The sequence below is a fragment of the Protopterus annectens genome, chromosome 3.part1 (assembly GCF_019279795.1).
Source record: "Protopterus annectens isolate FY-2018-M chromosome 3.part1, PAN1.0, whole genome shotgun sequence".
Taxonomy (NCBI): Eukaryota; Metazoa; Chordata; order Ceratodontiformes; family Protopteridae; genus Protopterus; species Protopterus annectens.
The window spans coordinates 1,613,420,408-1,613,445,210 of record NC_056732.1 but is presented as its reverse complement, the minus strand read 5'-3'; the positions used below and the strand labels follow the sequence as shown (position 1 = coordinate 1,613,445,210).

Genomic DNA, 24,803 nt, shown 5'->3' with positions numbered 1-24,803 from the left:
ACAGAAGTGCCTCACAAACAGGATTACTGGCCTCAAACAGATGCCCTACACTGACCGTCTTAAAAAAACTCCAGCTTTACTCCATAGCATATCGCCTACTCCGAGGTGATCTCTGCCTAACATATAAAGCTATGTCAAACCCAGAGCTGTTGGACATGCTACACCTAAAGAAATCCTAATCCCTAAGAGCTACACGCTCTAGGGACCTAAACCTTGTCACCACAATAAACAGGACATGCTAGAGGTATAGATTCCTGTCCCAGAGACTTCCCATACTCAGGAACAGGCTACCCATCTATGTCAAGCAAAGTTCTTCATTAGCACTCTTCAAGAAAATTCTTGATGAGTGGATGGGAAATAGGAAATACACCCTGGGGATCACTTCTGTGTCTCTGCTTGACAGTGGCACAGGAAAATAACTTTCTTGGTTGGCATAAGCCAGGGAACCTTGTTGGCTAGGCTTACGTAGGCCCTTGGGCTGATAGCCTAGTACCTACCTATGAACCTATGAACTTATAAGTGTGTAAGTACACATATAATTTACCTAATTTATGGATGGGTAGTTAAAGTCATCTAAAACTAGGGTGTTTGGTTGTAGCTTGAGCAATTTGTGTAGATACAAGTATGCAGTGTGGGTATCCTGCTTTATGCTTGCGGTCCTATAACTGACAATAACTTGGAGAGGGGTCTTACCTACAGTCAACTGGGCCTGGATTAGTTCAAGGGAATCTTTGATGACTATGGATACTCCATCTCTTTTAGTTCTCAAATTTTCAGTTTGTGGTCTCAATATGTGGAAGGCATTATAATTTGGCATGGCTGGGATGCTTTCCATGGCCTTAAACCAAGTCTCTTTGACTGCACAGATGTCAGTGTCTTCTAAGGTGAGGGCTGCTTCCAGTGAGTGCAGTTTAATGTTTAGACTGCTAGCATTTAGCAGCATAACATTGAGGTTGCTTTTTGAAGATATTTTTACCTCAGGAATTTTGTTGTTGTGACATTGCCAAAAAAGGCACTATGAGAGAGACAAAAGCCCTAGTCAGTAACCAAAATCCCAGAGGTGACAGATGAATACTATCTCTGGCAAAGCAGTGTGACCTTTCTACTATGTCGTCCCAGTCACAGATACTGTATCCCCTTAGAATGACACCAGAAACTAAGCCAATTGTTGCAGTCAATCACCTTTTGTTTATATTGTGGCATCATTCTAGGTGAAGGTAGTTTGCTGCTCAAGACTAGGGACATACCTGCCGGGGCACATATTCAGAGAGCTCAGTTGTCTCTCTCTTCATATAGTACACTTAGGTGCATCTCAAGTCATTCACACCAACATGAATTATGACAGAGTCATAACAGTGCTTGTTGTGGAGAAACTTGTGTATGTGGGCAATCTGTCAGATCCTGGTACCCAACAGACACCTGGCCATAACCTTCTTGTCCAGCCTGGTGAGTGAGACATCTGTTTGTCTCACTATATATTCACCTATGACCAAAAAAAATGGTTTAAATGTGCTTTGCCTTACAGAGTTGTTTGGTGAGACACTTGTGCTAGTGGTCTTATATGTACTGAGTGCTGTAGGTACATAATTAGGTGTAGCATGTTTGTGTTTCAGAGGTCTGTCATCTGTAGGCAATTTTCTGGTGAGTACCTCCGCATATGATGGTTTATGTGTTGAGAGCGTGGTGTGTGCAAAAGGTGTAATATGTGGGCTGACAACCTGTTCAGTGTTAATGTTCTGTGAATGAGAGAGCAAGAATTCCAAATTCTTAGTGTATGGCAATATACCCACACCCGTAACCTCACACACTTCAACCCCAGAACCTTCCTGGATGCCCTAAAACAAACAAACTGGATCCCACTAAAAACATTGCCACTAGACAAGGCCGTAGAATTCTTCAACTCTACCTTCTTAAGCATCCTCTACTCCCTAGCTCCTCTAAGAACAAGGAGAGTCAAAACTAAGTACACCCCTTGGCTAACCAAGGAAACCAAAAAACTAATGCTACAAAGGGACAAATCTTGGAAAACCTACCACCAAAATAAGCTACCAGAAACTCTCCTTAGATATAAACAACTCCGTAACCTTGTTAAAAACATATAACTAGAGATAAAAAGTCCTACTATATTAAACTCCAGTCCAACCAATCTAACAACCCCAAGCATTTCTGGAACACAGTCAATTCTCTTCTCATACCAGGTACCAAAAATAACCCCTGCCCAAACCCAAACAAATCTGATTCTGAAATAGCCTCCCTATTCAACTCCTTCTTTACCAATTCCATCGCTGACCTGACCAAAAGCTTCCCTAACAACCACCCACCCTCCCAACCCATCCAATCTTCCACACCTCCTACACAACTCTCTGCCTCCAATTCCCCACCTATATTTGAACTTACACCCATCTCTACCTCCCTCATAAAAAGATTACTCTCTAAATTAAAACCTTGCACCAATGCCCCTGATAATATTCCTTCTTCATTCCTAAAAATAGCCTCAGACAATATTGCTCTTCCTGTCAGCATCTTAATCAACAGATCCATACAGGAATGTTATGTGCCCAAACTATGGTGTGCTGCCTTTATCCTACCTCTCCATAAGGGAGGCAAAAACAACAGCATCTCTAATTTCTGCCCTATAGCTATCCTCTCCCCTAACTCTAAAATCCTAGAGAAATGTATCCACCTACAGCTTATGCCATATCTAGCCTTACATCAACTAATTACTCCAACCTGGCCGTAGCACTACCACTGCCCGGCTCTCATTCTTAGACACAGTAAATCTAGCCCGTGACTCTAGTAACATTGTCTCTACAGTTCTACTAAACTTGTCCAAAGCATTCAATATCATTTCCCACACCCACCTCTTAAATCACCTCTCTAACCTCCATCTCTCCAATAATTCTTTATCTTGGTTCTCAAGCTACCTCTCTGGTAGGTCTCAAGCCGTGAAATGGGGGAAGGGCACCTCCTCCTTCCTTCCAACCCCCACTGGGGTACCTCAGGGATCTATACTTGGTCCACTGCTGTTCAACATCTTCATTAATGACTTCCACAAAGCCATACCCAATACCAAAGTTGTACAATATGCTGATGATTCTACTTTAATCTGGTGCACCCCCACCCTCACTCAGCTACAAATAATAACCCAAACTGCCTTCTCCTCCACTGAACAATGGATGCACCAAAACCACCTCTCACTAAACACCAACAAATCCAACATTCTGTTATTCTCTCCATCAAAAGCCTCCCCTCTTGATAAACTTTCTTTCCAAATTTTAAGGCACAACAACACTGCCTTAGAGGTCCCTCCCTCCGCTAAATTTCTTGGGGTAACTATTGATGAACATTCAATGCTCACATCCAGCAAAACATTAAGAAAACTCATATTAAACTTGGTCTGCTATACAGAAACATCCACTTCCTTTCCCCTCCCACCAGACAAACCCTTGCCACTACCTATCTGCATCCCTCACTTTTATATGGTGCTCCTCTCCTATCTAACTTATCTGCATCTCTCTCCTCCAAACTTGAAATCTGCTATAATAAAATTTCTAAATTTGCCACCAAAGCCAAATTCTCCTCCCATCACTGTACTGCCCTTCATTTGTTAAACTAGCTTGAACTCCCCAACCATCTAAATTATCTCCAAATTACTACAGCCCATAAACTAATTTTCCAACCTACTAAGTGCCCAGCCCTGTCCAATATCCTCCAACCATACTCCCCTCCAAGATCTCTAAGATCATCCCTCCAAAACGTAATCACTGTCCGTAAACCCAGTCGACCTGCTGGGAAGTATATGCTATCCTTTTCTTTAGCTAAAAAATGGAATTTCTTGCCATCCTCCCTAAGGACTTGTGAAAGCTTTGACACCTTTAAAACTCTTCTACACTCCTACCTTTCTTCCAAATGGAAATGCAACTGCTCTCTCCCCACATAGCCTCATGCCTCACTCTCCCCATAAACCTTTCTCTAACTCTGAGCCCAAACCTAACCTGACATAACATTAAAAGTAATCACCTGTACAACCCTCTTCTACCTCTACCACATCTGCTCTTTCACTTCTCTTTCCCCCTCTTTCCCAGTTGACTTTTCCTCTATACACTTCAAATACCTCCTAACCTGTGATCATACTCCCAGTCCTCTGCTAACCTGTGATCATACTCCCAGTCCTCTGCTAACCTGTGATCATACTCCCAGTCCTCAGCTAACCTGTGATCATACTCCCAGTCCTCTGCTAACCTGTGATCATACTCCCAGTCCTCTGCTAACCTGTGATCATACTCCCAGTCCTCTGCTAACCTGTGATCATACTCCCAGTCCTCAGCTAACCTGTGATCATACTCCCAGTCCTCTGCTAACCTGTGATCATACTCCCAGTCCTCTGCTAACCTGTGATCATACTCCCAGTCCTCTGCTAACCTGTGATCATACTCCCAGTCCTCTGCTAACCTGCGATCATACTCCCAGTCCTCAGCTAACCTGTGATCATACTCCCAGTCCTCAGCTAACCTGTGATCATACTCCCAGTCCTCAGCTAACCTGTGATCATACTCCCAGTCCTCAGCTAACCTGTGATCATACTCCCAGTCCTCTGCTAACTTCTTTAGCTAAAAATATAATCTGCAACAACGTATTCCTGTACTTTACATTAAAATTACTTTTTGCACCCTCAACTTCTATAAATCCCCTGTTCCTACTCTATATCATACCTTCATAAATACTTGACACTGAAACTATATAACTTATGATGTTCTCTGACTCTTAATCATGTTTGATTTGTATTTCTCTTTACTTTGACTGTAACTGTGAACACACTGTGTAACACAATTTTATTTAATTGTACTCTTCTTCATCTAATTTGGATTTTTATGTGAACAACTGGGTATAACTGCACATATATTTTCACATCACTTAATTTGATTTTTATGTGAATAACCATATATAATTTCTATGTAATGCAGATTTTTATGTGAATAACTGTGTATAATCACTATGTCATGCAGATATTTTATGAATAACTATGTATAATCACTATGCAATGTGGAGCTTTTCTCCCCGGGGCCTTCACTGAAAATGGGCTCCCTGAGCCCAGTGGACCTCCCCGGTCATCAAACTGAAATAAATAAATAAATGTGCACGCAAATTGAGCTTGAGTGGTTTAGGAGTAGTGATTTGTCAGTGTACATGAGGCAATTGCTACACTGCCTCAGAATACCCATGTCAATCAGGCTGGTAAGAGAAATGGAGGAGAACTGACCATACATAATACTAGGTTTAAATTTGCTTTCTTTAATGTGGAAGAATGTGGTAGAATGTGGTTTAATTAGGGGCTTAATGCTGGGTCTATACTATTGGGGCTCTCAAGGGGAATGAGACTATTAGGAATTAAGAGATTTCAGTTAAAGTGGCAAATGCTGTATAATGCCCAGCAGAAGTGCTATCCAAGCAGCTAAGTGCAATTTAAATGACATGGGCAGCTTCTAAGGGAAAATAAATCTACTTTCGTTTTCACATTTTCACATCTATAACCATCAATGGTTACCGCCACTATACAGTGCTGTGCAAAGGTGCCTCAGATTGCTCAGATAAAGACAGTAGAACAGTGGCTGGTCACGAGACTCTGTGAGCTGTGTTAGAACAGGTGTAAACCTGTGCAAACGCAAGTATTATGTAGTAACTATGAGAACCCTTTTTTAAAACAAGTAATTTTCAGACAAGTTAGCCAATGGAAATGCTCCATACTGAGATTTATTCCAACAATCTCCAACTCAAATGCTACACTCTTCTGCCACAAGGGTGCAGGGGTCCCTATTAATGTAAGATGGCTGGTTTTAGTGCTTAGATAATGCCAAACAGTCTAGAGTCAACAAATCTGAATGTAGCCTATGCTATAAAGTACACAGTGCAGGAAAAAAACATTCTCAAATAGCAGACAGTTGAAACAGTGAAACAGCAAAACAGTTAAAAACAGCTAAAAAAACAGTTAAAAGTAGGTAGCAATTCAGTAATACACAGTTTAAAAGTGCAGTACAGTGAATAAAAATACTTATTTTTCTGTAGATTTCTAAGGATGTCTTGGATTTCATTTGGATTCACAAGAGAGAATGCAGCACCCCTCAGTGTAATGTTGTTAAATAAAATCAGGAATTCAATACACAGGAGGTTCAGATTCAAAAGTTTACTAGTGTACACCAGGAGGCAAAAAATTTACAAGTACAGAATTTTGTCTAACATGAAACAGGAAGCACACAAGTTTATATAGGTTTAACATTCAAGCTGTGCCCACCTTACTGACATGATATGTCACAGGGCATCTACATCACTTTAGCTTACAGTCCTCTATTCATAAAAAACTGCTGATGCTGTATATTTTTAAAAAGTTTTCCTCTGGTAACAATACGGCCTTGCTATCCACCTGGTCAGACATAATGTCTTTCTGTAAAGTTACTTCTTCAAGGTTTCATATCAGTTTGAATACAATAGCAGATTCAGTCTTTTAATACACATCTGTGTTTACTGTTACACTTTCCCACCAGCTGCATGCTATCTCAGTAACACATATACAAGGCCAAATCATCCCAGCAGGAAAGAGCAGAAGATTTCATTATTTCACACATTTAATTTCCTGACCCAGCAGATAATCACTTGTGAAAAGCATAAACATTAAAACTTGCTAAGCTAGCGTCTGCCAGGGTCGAAGGTCAGCTTGCTTCAAGCCACACTGCAGTTTCAAAACTACTTACATTTACACATGAATTAATCCTTTCTGTTATATGATTAATAGAATAAAATGCATTATATACTACTTTGCTTTTAAACTAGCATTTTTCATATATTCAAATACACATTTTTCTAACATTTTCCCCCCTATTAATATTTTTTATTCTATTTTGAAGTATGCATAGTGTCATTTCATCTCCCAACTTCTTCCACTTAGGATTTTCAGCTAGGTGAGTCATTCAATCTATACTTCAGAAAAAATGTCATCTGAGATCAATTTTTCAATCTCAATATCTTGGTACAAAGTTTCAGTAACAGATACATCAATAAAATCTTTGATTAATCTTTTCATGCAGGGAATTCCACAGCAAACACATGCTCCTATTAGGAGTATACCAACACAAATGGCAATCAGAATATTCATTAGGATGGAACCCCACCCCCCAAATAGATTCTGGAAAAAGTCCGTCAGTGAGGTTGGGCCTGGTTCAGTCATGGCTGATACTTGCTGAATCACCTCTAGGTGATTATTAATTTCATGCCTGCTGTCTGGTATGTACGCACAGCGTTCTTCTTTGATAAGCGCGCACGTACCACCTCTCGCTGCTAGGGTGAAGTCAAGAGCCATTCGATTTTGTAGCACAACAGTTCTCATTGCATTCAGTTCATCAGTCACCAGTTCTAGGGTGGAAAAAGTTGCGTTACTCATTACTTAGAGAAGTTTCAACAACTTCCTCAGCTCCCAGATCGATTTGACTGCTCCATATGCTGGGAATATTCCTGCCCAAGATATAACACTGTCACTCAAGTCCATATGAGTCAATTTACTTTTGTCTTTCATGCTATTATGGTCTTTCCAGCCAGCTTCGATCTTTCCAACTGGATTCACAGGTTTTTCAACTGGACCTTCAGGTTTTCGGGCTGCTTCTCTCCCGTTTCGTATCTTACCCAAAGGTAATTCTGCAGTATGTCTTATTGCCAGAACCAAATAACCCAAAAAACAACTGCCGGACCAATTCTCAGGTAACCATTTATATGCCTTTTTCCCACAAATAAAATAACAGTTTTCTACTTTAGTACTAATACGCATTAGCCCTGCATGAAACATTTTCTGATCTATAATTGACAATTGTTTAAACAAAACAGGATTCTTGCGAATGTCATTCATGGTTGTTTTCAATGAGTTCAAATATGAGTCATAATTAGTATTGCAAAAAGTATTGCCATTACTATTCTTAATATAACATCGGTAAGATATGGTTATATTACAATTGCTCCAGCCCACCTGGAGAGTATAATTTTTGTAAAAACATACAATTCCTTTTTGTGTGACAGGTAAAAATAAAGCTATTTTGTCCTATGATCTCACAGTTCCTGTATCGAAGAGTAAATTCTCCCAAGTCTCATTTATCCCCAAAGGGATAGCGGACATTATCAGTCCTCCATATGCTGTTGGTATAGCTGTACAAACCCAGCAATTTGAAATGTTCATAGTCTCTGCATATATACGCTTCATGGCTAGGTATGTGTTAAAATTTGGATGCCAGTCTATAGACGTTTCGTCACGCCTTCCCACTTTCACTTGTGTGGTTGTGTGTAGGATAAACCACAACAAGAGGAAAATTGTCACAATTATAGTCAATAAATGTATACTCAGCAAAATGATTATGCAACATCTCTGGGGTTGATCTAGATTTCTATTCGCTTTGTTTTTGGCCATCTTGGTCTGGTTGTATATCAGTCACAAAGTTTTTATCAAGTTGAAAGTTCTTTACCGGTTTGCAGTGTGTCAAATGAGCCCAGGACGTCCTTTCAGCCACTCTGACTGCAGTAGGCATTGCCAACAGAACCTGGTATGGTCCTTCCCACTTTGGACTTGCCCAATTCTTCCTTTTCTTCACTTTCAGCCACACCCACATCCCGGGGGCCAAGACTGCTTCTACCGGTCCGGTCTGTTCCTTATCTGAAAAAGAGTTAAACTTCAAAAGAGATTTATTTGTTAACAGTTTCCTCATATAACTAGCTAATGAACTGTCAGCCTCTTGCTCTGCAGGCATGAGAGCTTTCCACTGAGGCACATAATATGCTCTCCCAAAAATCATTTCAAAGGGAGTCAAACCCTTCACGTTTGGAACCGTTTTCATACTCAGCAGTGCCAAAGGCAGACAGTGTATCCAATTCTTTTGGGTCTCCTCAACTAACTTCCTTAGTTTATTCTTAAGAGTACCATTGTACCTTTCCACCAGTCCTGCTGACTGTGGGTGGTAGGCACAATGGTTCTTTAAGGAAATACCAAAAAATCTCCCAAGTTGCTGAATCGTCTGGTTCACAAAATGTGTGCTGTTTTCACTATAAATCCTTTCCAGAATGCCAAATCTAGGGATTACTTCTTTTATCAGGGCTTTCGCCACTGTTGCTGCATCCGGATTTTTGGTTGGAAAAGCTTCTACCCATTTGTAAAACATGTCTACAATAACTAAACAGTATTTCTTCCCTTCACACTTACTCAATTCTATGAAATCCATACAAATAATATGGAATGGATATGGTGGTATAGGAAAACTTCCTTGCTTGGTTATAAATGCCCCTTGTGCATGGTGCTTGTTACAAGTATGACCAAGCTGCACAAAATTTGTTTGTGTAGTTTGTGTATCCATATGTTTGGAATATTCGGTTTACTAACTGTACCATCCCCCCTGTTGAGACATGGCACTGCCCATGGCTCAACAAAGCTGCATATCTAAATAAATTAGATGGCAATATCGGTTTTCTCTCTTTGGAAATGTACAGTCCATTCTCAAGAACTGCACCTCGTTTTACCCATTTTTGTTTTTCTGCTTTTGTAGTAAGTGTCTGCATTGTTTTTAACATGTCTAAATCTAAAATCTCAGAGGGTTGTAATTCCTCATTTAAAAGTAAAGTTTCTGAGTCTGAGGCTGCTTGCTTTGCAGCTGCATCAGCTCGTGCATTACCTTTCGAAATCTTATCCTGTTGTTTTGTATGAGCTACACATTTACAAATAGCTACTTTGGTAGGTAACTGAATAGATTCTAATAATTCCAAAATAAATTGCGCATGATTAATAGGTTTTCCACTAGATGTTATCATTCCTCTATTTTTCCACTGTTGCGCAAATACATGTACTGTAGAAAAAGCATACTGACTATCAGTATATATGTTTACACACTTGTTTTTTGCTAAAGTACATGCCCACGTCAAAGCTATCAATTCTGCTGCTTGTGCAGATAAGTTATGTGGTAAGGTTTGGTCTTCTAGAATTTCAGTGTCTGTAACTACTGCATACCCCACCAGATTCTTTCCTGTAGGACCCCTTCTGCATGAGACGTCCACGTAATATATTACCTCGGCATTATCCAAGGGCATATCTGTGAGATCTTGTCTAGGTAAAGCTAACTGTTCAATTTCCTGCAGGCAGCTGTGTGGTGTGCCATCCGCAGGAGTTGGAAGTAATGTTGATGGATTTAATGTCGTACATCGTTCAATTGTCATATGAGGTTGGCTCAGCAGTATAGTCATACATGAAAGATGTCTAGCAGGAGAGAGATATGCTACTTTTTCTTGCAGTAAAATTATTGCGACTGCATGAGGCACTCTCAATGTGAGAGGGTGGAATAACACCACTGAGGCTGAAGCCTGTACTGCCATTGCAGCTGCAATTACTGCTTGTACACAGTGAGGCAAAGATCACGCCACTGGGTCTAACTGCGATGAATAATAGGCTATGGGGCGTTGCTTATCCCCATGTTGTTGCATCAGTACTGACATCATATATCCTTGCTTGCAATCTACGGTCTGAAAGAACCGTTTGTGATAATTCGGAAGTCCTAAAACTAATGAAGAAGCTATCAACTGCTTCAACCTGCAGAAAGCCATTTCTGCTTCGGGTGTCCATTATAAAATATCTCGTGCTGCCATCGGTGTCTTATATATCAAGTCAGTCAGTGGAGCAGATTCCAAAGCATAATTTGGAATCCAGCTCCGGCAGAAATTAGTTGTACCCAAGAATGACATCATTTCCTTCTTGGTTGCTGGTTTGGGTGCTTGCAAAATTGCTGTTTTTCTTTCCTCGTCTAATATTCTACCTTCATTGGATATTACATATCCCAAGTATCTAACTTGTTTTTTCCAAAGTTGTAACTTACTTTTGTTTACTTTGTGTCCTTGTGTTGCTAAAAATTTCAATAACGCTACAGTATCCTCCCTGCATTGTTGCTGGGTGGGGGCTGCTAGCAAGATATCATTTACATAAAGTATAATCTGACTACCTCCCGGTGGGGTAAACCCTGCTAGGTTGCTAGCCATTTCTTGTGCAAATATTGTTGGGCTCTCACAATATCCCTGTGGTAGTCGAGTATAGGTATACCTTTTACCCTGAAATGTAAATGCAAACCAGTACTGACTATCAGGATGTATAGGTATTGAAAAGAAAACGTTACTGATATCTACCACAGAGAAATACTTCTGTTGTGGTTCTAAATCGTTTAACAAAGTATGTGGGTCTGGCGCCATAGGTGCTCTAGGTATTACTGCATTATTTACAGCTTGTAAATCCTGTACCATCCGCCATTCCTCATTTGCTTTCTTAACAGGAAATAGGGGTGTATTACATGGTGAATCAGGAGATTCTACCAGTACTCCTTCTTTGAGCAATGCTGCTATTATAGGCTTAATTCCTATTTCTGCATCCTTTCTCAAAGGGTATTGTCTTTTCTGTGGTCTAAAAGCTGACTTTGGGGTAATTGTAACTGGTCCTGCTGTTCGAATAAGTCCTACATCTGACTTGCCTGTTGACCAAAGAGTTGTTGGAATTTCACATAAGGCCTTTTCTTCTTCTTCTAATAAAAATGCTAATCAGCTGTCCTTGCTAGATTGCAAGTGTACAGCTGGATGTGTCTGTGTCAACCAATTCAGTTTTTGTTTCTGTATCCCTTGTTCTGACAGTTCTAAATCAGTCTGTTTCTCCCATCTTGTTACTTTTTCTCCTAAGTCTGCCCATTTTACACTTTTGTTCTTTGTCAAGCTGACATGTGGTAATCGATTTGATCTATAATATAATGCAAGGAATTCTTGAGGTAATGAACAGCTAACTACACTGTTCCCCTCAGTATCCCAGTACAAAGTACGCAAATCTAGTCTAGTTGCACGATTTCTGAACAATTCTTGCTCATACTCTCTATCAGGTCCTGGTGTAGTACAGTAGTATAGAGTACATTGTAACAAGTGCTGTCGATCAGTGTCGAGGGAGGGGGCTTTACTGATGGCTACGTTCATCAGTTCCTCAGTTACTGCCCCTGGACCAGTCGTGACTAGGTCCTGGCTGTACCAGTGAAAAGTTTCACCTTCCGATCGCACTACAAAGGTATCCATTTGTCTCTGTGCCTCCATACCTTGTACAGTTGGATCTACTGCTATGCCAAATATCTGCATAAGGTCCCTGCCCAATAGGTTTACTGGACACTTTGCAGAAACAACAATTTTACTTCTCTGGGTCATACCTGAAACAGGGTCAGTTATTGTTATATCATGGGAAAGTGGTTCCCTGTATAGCTGTCCGTTTGCTGCTTTTACTAGTATATAATCAGGTGATTCAGAATGTTCTGGTAACTTGGAGGGGTGTATCAGGGTCCATGACGCTCCTGAGTCACACAGGAATTTGACTTCCCTTCCTTCCACCAGAAGTGTAACTTCCGGTTTTGTATCTGCTAAGTAGAGCTCTAAGCTCAATAATGCTAAGTCCAAAATTTCACTTTCTTCATCCTCCATATCTACTTGCACTTCCTCTATTCCTTCTATCACATTTACATTTGTTTTTTGTTTATTAACTTTTCCTGATGATTTCTGACTTTCGCATGATGTATCTTCACTATCATATAGTCAGTCCTCATCTCCCTAATCTTCTGTAATTACCTTTTTGTTTTGCTTACAATCCCTTGCTAGATGTCCCTTTTCCTGCACTTGAAGCATTCACCTCTCTTTTTCCTCTCTTCAAAATTTTCTGATCGTTTGTCAGACTGTTTATTTCCCTGAGCATTCTTCTTGCTCTTTTTACCTGATTGTAACACAAATACTTCAGCTCTGTCTTCAGCAGTGAAGACTTGTTCCTTCTTTTTCTTTTTACTATTAAAATGTCTTTCAGCATGTCTAGCGTATTCAAGTAAGGCTTCTAGCCTCCCTGTTCGATGGTCTATCATATGCTTCGTAACGAAGCTACTAATAGGTGCAATGCAACCTTTCAAAAATGCATTTTTCAATTGTTGTTCATACGGGGAATCATTCGTTTGGTTCTCAGGAACCGTCATACCACTATGATTATTAAAACATTCCAATAATCTAGCATAGTATCCATCTACTGTCTCATTTTCCTGTTGTATGCATTGATTAATGCAAGTCCAGTCTGCTCTATGTTTCCATTTCTCTGAGATTCGGTCTGTAAGACCTTTCACTCTGTTGTCTAACTCTGCGTCACTATGTGGGAGTGGTTTAAGCTCTGCATTATGAGGATTCCAGGTGCCACAAATTATGTGACAATCTGGACCTATAATTTGTCTTACTACTTTTTCTACTTCTTCCCCATTCAAGTGGTAACTCAACCTCATGCCTTGTAAATCTTCTAAAAATTTCATAAAATTAACTTTCGGATGGGGGATTCCCTCAGTAGCTTTCCGGATATCCTCCAGTGTCCATGGTCTATATACTAAGAGTGTTGGGTCCTGTCCTGCCCTTCCTGTCCTGCCTGAGGATTTGTAACTTCTATAAGTGGGCATATTTCTTCCTCACTCTCATCCTGTAGGTTTCTCTCTATTTGATATGATTCTGCGTCCCTATGTATTTTACGTGTCCGGGACCTAGTTTCAATAGGATCTCTAACAAATGGTTGTGGTCTTGCTGAAACTTCAGGATAACGCGGAGGTGGACCAGCCTGTCCACTCACTTCATATCCTGAAAAGGGTAAAGGAGGGGGCAAGGGAGGAGGAGGAGGAGCTGTTGCTATTACCAAGTTATTATCTTCTTTGTCTAAAAATAATGTTTTTGAATTTTTAAGCTTTTGTTCTCTACAATTTGCTTCCTCAATCCACCTGTGTGCCTGAGGAATGCCTAATTGGCGTTGCTTTTTTGCCTGACCTCCTGCATCTGATTTAAACTGCTTAAGGAGTTTAACTAGTGAAGTTTTATCTAGTTTACCATCAAATTCATATTTGTTAACCCATTTCGTATAATACCTAACATTATCAGAACGTTGTAATTGCATGTATTTTGCGTCTTCGGTTGGGGCGGATCTCGCGATGTTTTAGTGCACTGATTTCCCATGGCAAAGAAAATATTACGTAACCCTCTTTATCACGTGATATCAAGTTCTCAGTTCCTTTTCACAATTTATCTAGAATAACTGCCTACCTTATTCTGTTACCCTGATCTATGACCAAATATACAGTACTTCTTTTTGTCCCTGATCTACATAACAAATCTTGACAACAATATACTGTAACCTAGTCCCTGATCTAAAACAGAAAAAAGGCAAATTCTTCCTTCCTGAATCGTCCAATATCCGCTCTTCGGCCATAGATCAGAAAGTGGCCAACCTCTTTAAACGACAATTCAGTCAGAGGTCTTTTCACCCAAGAAGAACCATTTTGGTAACTTCTCCTGCGCAGTATTCTACCACCGGTAGACTCTGATCTGCAGCTGTCTGAGGGAATTCCGGCTAAGAAGGACCAAACTGTTAAATAAAATCAAGAATTCAATACACAGGAGGTTCAGATTCAAAAGTTTACTAGTGTACACCAGGAGGCAAAAAACGTATAAGTACAGAATGTTGTCTAACATGAAACAGGAAGCACACAAGTTTATATAGGTTTAACATTCAAGCTGTGCCCACCTTACTGACGTGATATGTCACAGGGCATCTACATCACTTTAGCTTACAGTCCTCTATTCATAAAACTGCTGATGCTGTATATTTTTAAAAAGTTTTCCTCTGGTAACAATACGGCCTTGCTATCCACCTGGTCAGACATAATTTCTTTCTGTAAAGTTACTTCTTCAAGGTTTCATATCAGTTCGAATACAATAGCAGATTTAGTCTTTTAATACACATCTTTGTTCACTGTTACACTTTCCCACCAGCTGCATGCTATCTCAGTAACACATATACAAGGCCAAATCATCCCAGCAGGAAAGAGCAGAAGATTTCATTATTTCACACATTTAATTTCCTGACCCAGCAGATAATCACTTGTGAAAAGCATAAACATTAAAACTTGCTAAGCTAGCATCTGCCAGGGTCGAAGGTCAGCTTGCTTCAAGCCACACTGCAGTTTCAAAACTACTTACATTTACACATGAATTAATTCTTTCTGTTATATGATTAATAGAATAAAATGCATTATATACTACTTTGCTTTTAAACTAGCATTTCTCATATATTCAAATACACATTTTTCTAACAAATGTCTTCTCTTGTAAGGTTAAACCATAAAGTTGTCTCCCTTGAAATAATAATAAAATAAATTATACCAGCTAACCCCATAACATTTAAAAAGTCTTTGGGGATGTAAATGACCTGAGACATTCCTCCTAGGACTGTGTGTCCCAGGCTGGTATGTGCCTAGCACTGAGCAGCATTCTACCTTCACCAAGCATGATGTCACAATATGAAAAGGAAATGAATGGCGTTAATGATCTGCTTATTTTCTGTTGTTATTCCATACAGTATTTGTCACCATGGCAGGATATGGTTGACAGACCACAGTGCTTGCCAAGAATGATCTATACCTGTCCCTTCTATGCTTTCAAATATTGACTAAAACATTGACCTCCCCAAAGCACTTTTTTTTGGCAGTACCAACCTGACAAGTCTTCCTACATAACAAAACCAATCCAAGGAAATCTAAAGGTTGTATTGTTGAATGCTAGGAATCTAAACAAGAAACTTAACTCCCAGTACCACCGATAGTTGCAGAATAACGTATTATAAAACCACAAAAAGAAGAAGAAATGACCAGGAAGTCTCCACCATTTATTAAAGCAGGAATCTTCAAATCTAGCACCTCGGCTTATACAAGCCTTTAACAGAGTATGTTTTTTGTGGTTTTATAAGAAACTTAACTCCCTCCAAGCTCTCCTCATGCAGGAGAATGCAGATATCCGTGCAGTTACGTAGCCATGGTTTAAAGACTCAGGCAGCACCCTAGCAGTGCTGGACTATAACGCCTTTCACACATTTAGGCCAGCTACTGCACAGGCAGGGACTAAAAGTTGAGGTATCTCAATCTACATTAATAACAATGTTACCTCAAGGCTGGTCAGACAGGATGACATCCTTGAGCTTCTCTATGTCCAAATTTGCATTGGCAAAGTCCTATACTATATATCCTTGCTAGCTATAGGTCCTCCTTTATGACCTAGGAAAACCATAACTCATGCTTAAACATACTGGTGACATTCAAAATTCAACCCAACATGTTCATCGGTGACTTTAACTACACCACTATAAACTGGGAACCATACATGACCCCAAACCTGTAGGCCCAGAGATTTTTGGACTTTGTAAACATTAATTCCCTGGACCAGATAGTTCACATGCCCACTAGCTGGTCCTTACTAAGAAGAGAGAATTCTGCATCCCACAGTGTAATGTCCTCTCTGGTAAGGTCCAACCATAAAGCTTTATCTTTTGAAATAATAATAAAATCCATGATACCAGCAACCCCGTAACATGTAGAAACTATTCCTAGGCAAACTTCCTATTATTAAGTGACAGTCTGACATAATTCAAGCCTCCCCCACCCCCAAACTCTGAAAACACAGTTGTCTAGGCAAACTTGTTCACAGATGCTCTATATAATCATGTTGATAAATGCATAGAGATAGCTGTGCCTACCAGAAAATAAGCTCAGCACAAACTGAAAAAACAAGCCACCCTGGTGGAATCCAAACATCAATGAACTGTACAACATAAGAAACTAAAGTCATAGCAAAAGTCAGACAATACAATGTTGAGAAGGATAAAAACTCTCCTGTCAGTCTAAGCAAACAACTCAAAGGGCAAAGCAGGTGCACTAAAGCCAGTTTTGAGGTAAAAATCACTTCCCTGGCCAAGGACAACAACAAGGCTTTCTTTAGCTATGTCCATAACTTTAAATGGTGTATTCAGCAATGTGCAGAGCCAGAAGATACAGTAAATCTACTGGCCAACAAATTCAGCTCCAGTTTTACCCCACTCCCATCACCCATCAAGAAGTACCATTGAATATAGCTTCCTCAACCATTACTAGGGAACAGATTCTAACCACACTCTTCAAGACCAAGAACACGGCATTGGTGGTCCACGATACTATCCCAGAATTCCTTCAAAATAGGATGAAATATGATCTATCAGGACCAATAGAGTCAATATTTAACCATAGCCTACAGTCAGGCTTCATGCCATACAAATGAAGAACTGCAGCAGTCATTCCTCTGCATAGGGCCAAGCCTTCTTTGGATTCTGGAAACTACAAACCCATTAGTCTGACAAGTCTCATATGCAAATCCGTGGAAAGAAATATCATGGAAATGATTAATAATGAAATTGGAAACCTCCAGACACTGAATTCAACCCAGCTCAATTTTGCGAAGATCATGCCTACTCAATCTGATGGACTTCTTAGAGAATGTCACCAAGGCAACGAAAAAGAGCAAAATGGTGAATACTGCCTACCTTGACCTGGCCAAGGCAATTGATACAATATTTCACTCTGGCATTATAAACAACCTTACAGAATTAAGCATAAGCCCCTATGTTATATGCTGGATTGCCAGCTGGTTCTCAAATAGAACTTAGGTCATTAGGATGGGGGGGGGGTCCACCTCCATAAAGAGGCCAGTCACTAAGGGAATCCATTGGAGCTCAGTGTTATGTGCCTCCTTTTTTGGCATCTACTTCTCACAAGTCAAGCCTAGTGTCAAGGGCTTCAGGCCAACCAAGTTTGCAGACAACTGCAAACTGGGAGCAGTCATAGAATCTCTCCAATACACTAATATCTTCTAAGAAAGGCTAATACAGACAAATAACTGGTGCTATAAACATGGTTTAAAAGTCAGTGCCAAGAAAAGCATTATAGCACCCTTTGGGATGTTGGTTACCACAGGAAACTACTTCATTGATAACACACCCCTAATAGTAGAACCAGTAGTAAGGAATTTGGGAATACATGTAGACAGTAACCTGGATTTTTACTAACATCTGTCTATGGTAGTAAGGAAATCATTCTATGTTGCTCAAATTATAAGCAAAGGAATGTCATCTAGGTCCAAGGATGTCATTGTTCCTCTGTAAGTCTCACAAGGATAAATTGGCTAGGCTTAAAATGGCTCATAAAGAGCAGTTAGTAGTAAATATATGATGAACCTATGAACCTATGTACTTGTTCCTCATCTGAGCTATTATTGAGTACAATGCCCCCTTCAGTATGTCCCTAACCAGGCACATGCAGCAACCGGAATGTCCACAGAGGTTCCCCACAAAAAATAATACAGAGTGCTAAACACATGTCCAACATGGATCACCTCAAAGCCCTATCCTTATACTCTGTCTTCTGCAGACTGTTGAGAGGTGATCTATGTCTGGTGTAGAAGGCATTCCAGGATCCCACTCTGAACCTAACGACCACAAGGGCCTTTATAAGCCTAGCCATGCATCCCAAATCTCTGACAAGTTCTGATAGCCTTGATAAGTGTAAGCATGGGCCTGGGAGATTAACCATTTACAGGTTATCAACGTCCATTAGAGACATAGGTGCAAAACTCAGATGAATTTCTAGTTAACCATCCAATTGTCCAAGTTGCACTTGAATTAGGTTAGGGAGAAACTCTGCTTCACATGGATGGGGAGCCTGTTCCATAGACAGGGTATTCTCTGGGATACATACCTGACTCTCTAGCAGGTCCTATTTATATCACAGGCAAGGTTTAAGTCTTTAGAATGGGTAATTCTGGTGCTGTTTGTTTTGTGGAAATGCAGAAGGTCCATCAGAGTGGGGTCTGACGATGCCCTGTATGCCTGGCATAGATCTCCCCTCTAAAGCCTGTAAAAGACAGAATACAGGGATAGGGCCTTGTGGGGGTCTGCATAGGACACTTTACTTACACCCTGTATTCTTTTAGTGAGGAACCTCTGTGGACATTCATCTTGTCGGATATGCCTCGTTAGGTACATATCAAAGGGAGCAGTGTACTCAATGACAGGTGTGATGAATGCCGAATACAGTAGAACAATGACTTCCTTGGACTTAGATGCCATATCTTTGCTTATACGTTGAGCAATATAGAATGATTTCCTCATCACTGTAGACACGTGATGGTCAAAGGCTAGATTAATATCTGTGTGTGTCCCTAATTCCCTGACTACTGGGTCAACTCTAAGGGGTGTGTTGTCAGTATGATACTTACCAGGGATTGATGACTTCCCAAAGGATACTATTATGCTTTTCTTGTCATTTAGTTTTAGTCCATGGCTCTGACACCAGTTGTTTGTCTATGTCACTCCCTTCTGCAGAATATTTGTGTCAGTGTGAGATTCAATGACAGCTCCTAATCTGCAATCATCTGAAACTTTAGTCAGCCAGAGATCACTTACATTGGCCTTGACTTCTGAGAAGTAAATGCCAAAAAGGAGAGGTCCAAGGACTGATCCCTGAGGGACTCCACATGTGAGTGGTCTCTTTGTAGAGATGGACTCGCTAATTATAACTTCCTGGGTCCTGCCTGTGAGCCAGTTAGCTATCCACCAGGTGACATACGGGTTTGTACCTAACCTCTTGAGTTTGTCAACAATGCCCGAGTGGAGTATTGTGTCAAATGTCTTGGCCAGGTCAAGGTAGGCAGTGTGAATGATTTTGTGCTCTTCCATTGCTTTGATTACCTTCTTAAAGAAGTCCACTAGGTTGAGTAGGCATGATCTCCCCTTGACGAAACTGGGTTGGGTCCAGTGTCCAGAGATGTATCTCTATTGGTCATCGCCATGATAATTATTTCCATGGATTTATATATAAGACTATTGAGACTTATGGATCTGTAGTTTCCAGATCCTGATGGATCACTTGCATATCCACAAAATAAATAGTATCAGAATTACTCAATCCAGGGATTTAAGCTATGCTTGTGACATAAATAGGACAGGTTGAAGGGACAGGTATGTGTCGCAGAGAATGCCTCTCCTCTAAAACAGGCTTCCCGTCCATGTGAAGCAGAGTTGTCCCATGATCCCATTCAAGCATAACCTGGAGCAGTAGATGGGAAATCAGAAAGTCACCCCTGGTCTGTCATCTATGCCTCTAATGGAGGGAGGCAAACTATGAATGTTTGACCATGCACACACTACCTTACACATACCTCTAAACACAATCTCTAGGGCACCAAACTTGTTATATTTTGGCTGCATGGCTAAGGTTAAAAGGCCTTTGTGGTTATTAACCTCGTATATACCTATTAGCCTATGAACCAAAAGTCTTACTCCTTTTGCTCTAGAATGTAACAGCAGACAATACCTCTTCCTTTGCAGTCCACCTCTGTTTCCTCCTAACTTGTGTTAGTCCTTATTCCACCAACTGTAATGCTTCTACTTTACAGTTGTAATGCATTTCTCATTCTGCACTTGTCTCTCTCTATTTCTATAGCTATGACTGACTCATCCCTTTAACCCCCTTTCACACTTACTTTTGAGTTACTGTAATAATGGCTCTGATATCATCCTTTCTTTGGCCATATTAAGTCATGCTTTACCCACTATGATAGCCAGCCTTCTGCATCAGAATAACTGTTCTTCTTACTGTCCATCTATGGTCAGTCACGTTGGCCACTTGAAGCTCTTTCCTCTGTGTTGTGCAATCTAGCCATGCATCACAGTCATCCTTTAGTTCCTCATTGTCTCTCCATAAATGATGCATCTCGTCATCACTGTTTAATGCAGAATGATGTTGTATTCCATGCATCTCATCATCACTGTTTAATGCAGAATGATGTTGTATTCCATGCAACTCTTCATCACTGCTTAATGCAGAATGATGTTATAGTCCATGCATCTCATCATCACTGTTTAATGCAGAATGATGTTGTATTCCATGCATCTCATCATCACTGTTTAATGCAGAATGATGTTGCATTCCATGCATCTCATCATCACTGTTTAATGCAGAATGATGTTGTATTCCATGCATCTCTTCATCACTGTTTAATGCAGAATGATGTTGTATTCCATGCATCTCTTCATCACTGTTTAATGCAGAATGATGTTGTATTCCATGCATCTCATCATCACTGTTTAATGCAGAATGATGTTGTATTCCATGGATCTCTTCATCACTGTTTAATGCAGAATGATGTTGTATTCCATGCATCTCTTCATCACTGTTTAATGCAGAATGATGTTGCATTCCATGCATCTCGTCATCACTGTTTAATGCAGAATGATGTTGTATTCCATGGATCTCTTCATCACTGTTTAATGCAGAATGATGTTGTATTCCATGCATCTCATCACTGTTTAATGCAAAATGATGTATTCCATGCATCTCATCATCACTGTTTAATGCAGAATGGTGTTGTATTCCATGCATCTCTTCATCACTGTTTAATGCAGAATGGTGTTGTATTCCATGCATCTCTTCATCACTGTTTAATGCAGAATGGTGTTGTATTCCATGCATCTCTTCATCACTGTTTAATGCGGAATGATGTTGTATTCCATGCAACTCTTCATCACTGCTTAATGCAGAATGAGGTTGTATTCCATGCATCTCATCACTGTTTAATGCAAAATGATGTATTCCATGCATCTCATCATCACTGTTTAATGCAGAATGGTGTTGTATTCCATGCATCTCTTCATCACTGTTTAATGCAGAATGGTGTTGTATTCCATGCATCTCTTCATCACTGTTTAATGCGGAATGATGTTGTATTCCATTCTGCACTACATTTGAAGTCTAGCAGTTGCTCAGAGGAATAAGGTTATGGATTGTTAACAAACTACTTTCTGAGGTACAGAACTTGATTTCTCCAGCCTTAAATTGCCTGTTGGGTAATATTAAGCAAGTCACATAACCATACAGTGCTTTGGGCAATTTGAAATTTTGGGCTAGGCTCATTAATGATCTCCTGGACTGTATGCTTATTAATCATCTGTGAACCTGAGCCCACCCTCAGCAGATTTCTCAGAGCACATAGTGTCACCTCTGCTCTCCTGTCCCCCTGCACACCTGCACATGCCACTAAGTTCCATTTCAATTCATGTTTTCTTTGTAGGAGTCACATACCTACATACACCATCTTCATAAGGCCTGGGAGTCACCCTTGCTCCTCTTTCCACCCTTGCTTGCATATCACAGGACTCCCCTCTATACAAGATATCTGGACAGAAGCCTCTCATTACATTCAGGAGAGGGACGAGCACCCTGCCCTGATAAATAACTTTTAAAACAGCAGAATAAATCAGTTATACCACAGCTTCAGCAGTCCTCATATGACCCATAATAAGTTCATAGGAGATTACTAAGCTAACAGCTTAAGAGCCTTTACAAGTCTAACTGATAAAACTGATTTTACCTAATAAATGGCCCCTTGGGACAAGAGGATGGCATGAACTTGTGTCTATGCTTTGAGTATCTTACAGATTGCCCCTGTCCATAAGGGCTATCAGCCCTAGGGCCTATACAAGCCCCATAACCCCTGTCTAGCAGGGCGCGACTGGATCCTCCCTGGTGTGAATTTCCTCTCTCCAATCAATCAATCTATTCCAGTCTGGGTCAGGAATCTATCCCTCCAGCATGTTTTGTTTATTGTGATGACAAGGTTTAGATCCCCTGGAGTGTGTAGCCTGAGGATTGGGATCGTGTTGTCCAACAGCTCTGGGTTTGACATGGCCTTGTATGTTAGCAGAGATCGCCCTCTGAGGTAGGCATGACAGGTACAAGTATATGGAGTTTATTCTTTTAGTGAGGTATTTCTGAGGCCTTTCCAGTTGTTGCAGATGTCTTGAGAGGGTACATACCAAATGGGGCGTTGTATTCTATAATGATTTCCTGATTGTTGTGGCGATGTGGTTATGAAGGTGAGACCACTGTCCACCTGTGTCCTCTCTTCACACACACTTTCTGTGTTTAGTGTACTGCCACCTATATGGTAATACATGTTTTTCCCAAAGGGGGATAACACACTCCCAGTTTGCAGTCATCTGCAAACTTTGTTAGCCAGAGTCCCTTAGTGTTGACCTGTACTTCAGAGAAGTAGATGCCAAACATAGACACTACTACATGTGTGAATTTGCGATTCCCTATCCATTGATTCAAACTGCATTTGAAGAGGGCCATGGAAGGGCTCTGCATAATGTAAATAGGAAGCCTGTTCTAAACAAGGGCAATCTCTGAGACACATATCTGTTGCTCCAGCATGTTTTGTTTGAGTTGCTAACTACGTTTAGATCCCTAGACTGGGTGACCCTTGTGCAGTTTGACTTGTGGATGTGCAGCAGCTCCATCAAGGCTGTATTTGTGACAGCCTTGTAGGTCAGGCATAGGTCACCCCTTAGTAGTTGGTAGGACTGGAAACAGAGTAAAGGGATAGAGCTTTTAGTATATCTGCATAGGACGTGTTGTTTACACCCTGTATTTTCTTTGTGAGGAACCACTGACGTAGTTCCAGCTACTGTAAGTGCCTAGTCAACTAGATGCCATATGGTGCATTGTACTCAGTTATTGATCTAATGAGGGCCTAGTACAGCAAAACTATATTTTCTTTGGATCTGGACGCCATATCTGTACTTGTTGTGCCAAAGAGAAGGACTTCCTCACCACTGTGTACACAATGCAATCAAAGTTCAGGCTACTATCTATTTTTACTTAGATCTTTCACCGCTGAGTCTACTCTTAGGGGGTGCTATTGATGTTGTAATTTGCAGGGGTATTTGTCTTCCCAAAGGGCATGATAATGCATTTTTTTCACATTTAGTTTCAGGCCATGGTTTTGGCACCAGTCACTTGTGTAATCTAGACCCTCCTGAAGTATGTCTACATCATTCAGAAAATCAATGATTGTCCCCAGCTTGCCTTTGTCGGCAGACTCCATCATCCAGAAGCCTTCCACATTAGTTTTGACTTCAGAGAAGTATATTCCAAACAGAAGTGGTTCCAGCACTGAGCCCTGTGGCAAACTACTATTAACTGGCTTCTTGCTGCATCTGTATTCCCACACTTTAACCACGTGTGTCCTGACCATGTGACAATTGGCTATCCATCTGGTGATGTAAGGATTTATGCCTGGTTTTGTATGTTTATTTATAATACCTGAGTGAGGAATTCTGTCAAATGCTTTGTCAGGTTGAGATAAGTGGTATGTACTCTTTGACCCTCATCCATTGCTTACTGACTTTCTCAAAGAAATCCACCAAATTCCGTAGGCGTGACGTGCTCTTGACAAAGTCAAATTGGGTCAAGTCCAGTGTTTGGAGGTTTCCTATTTCATTATTTATCAGGACCATGATTATTCTTTCCATGTCCTTACCTTAAGACTAGTCAAATTTAAGAGTCTGTAATTTCCAAATTTAAGAGTCTGTAATTTCTTGGGTCAGCAGATGGTCCCCCTTTATGCAGAGGGATGATTGTTGCTGTCCTCCATTCTATCAGGACAAAGCCAATCTAGAGGCTGTGGTTAAACAGAGATCTTAATGGACCTTATAAGTTATGATTTATGGTATTTAGAAAGCAACCCAGTATCCATCAGTCCCCAGTGAAGCTATTTTTAGATTTAGAGAGCAATCTGTTCTTTGGTGATAATTGCCAGTGGAGTGGTGGAGGGTATTTTTAAGGGGAGAACTGTCAGTGATGGGGAGGTGAAATTTGTCAGCGATAGGGAGGTGAAATTTGAGATGAATTTGTCAGCCAGCAGGTTTGCTATATCTTTCAGCTGAGCATAGGCAATGCTGTCTACAACTAATTCTGCATGTTGTTGGGTGTTGCCCTTAAGATTGTGGACATAACTGAAAAAATGCCTTATGGTTATCCTTAGCTTTGGAGGCTATTTTTACC

General features: G+C 40.5%; 1 protein-coding gene across 1 annotated transcript; it reads right to left on the bottom strand.

Annotated features, from left to right (window-relative positions):
• Positions 1-20,789: 20,789 nt before the first annotated feature.
• Positions 20,790-21,647, bottom strand: LOC122797825 (histidine-rich glycoprotein-like). Its single transcript, XM_044066348.1, has one exon. It carries the CDS (start codon positions 21,645-21,647, stop codon positions 20,790-20,792), a length of 858 nt encoding a protein of 285 aa, XP_043922283.1.
• Between the last annotated feature and the right edge of the window lie 3,156 nt (positions 21,648-24,803).

What these genes read in the sequence shown, in the direction of transcription:
- LOC122797825 (XM_044066348.1), bottom strand. Translation starts at nt 21,647, where the DNA reads ATGCATGGAATACAACACCATTCTGCATTAAACAGTGATGAAGAGATG.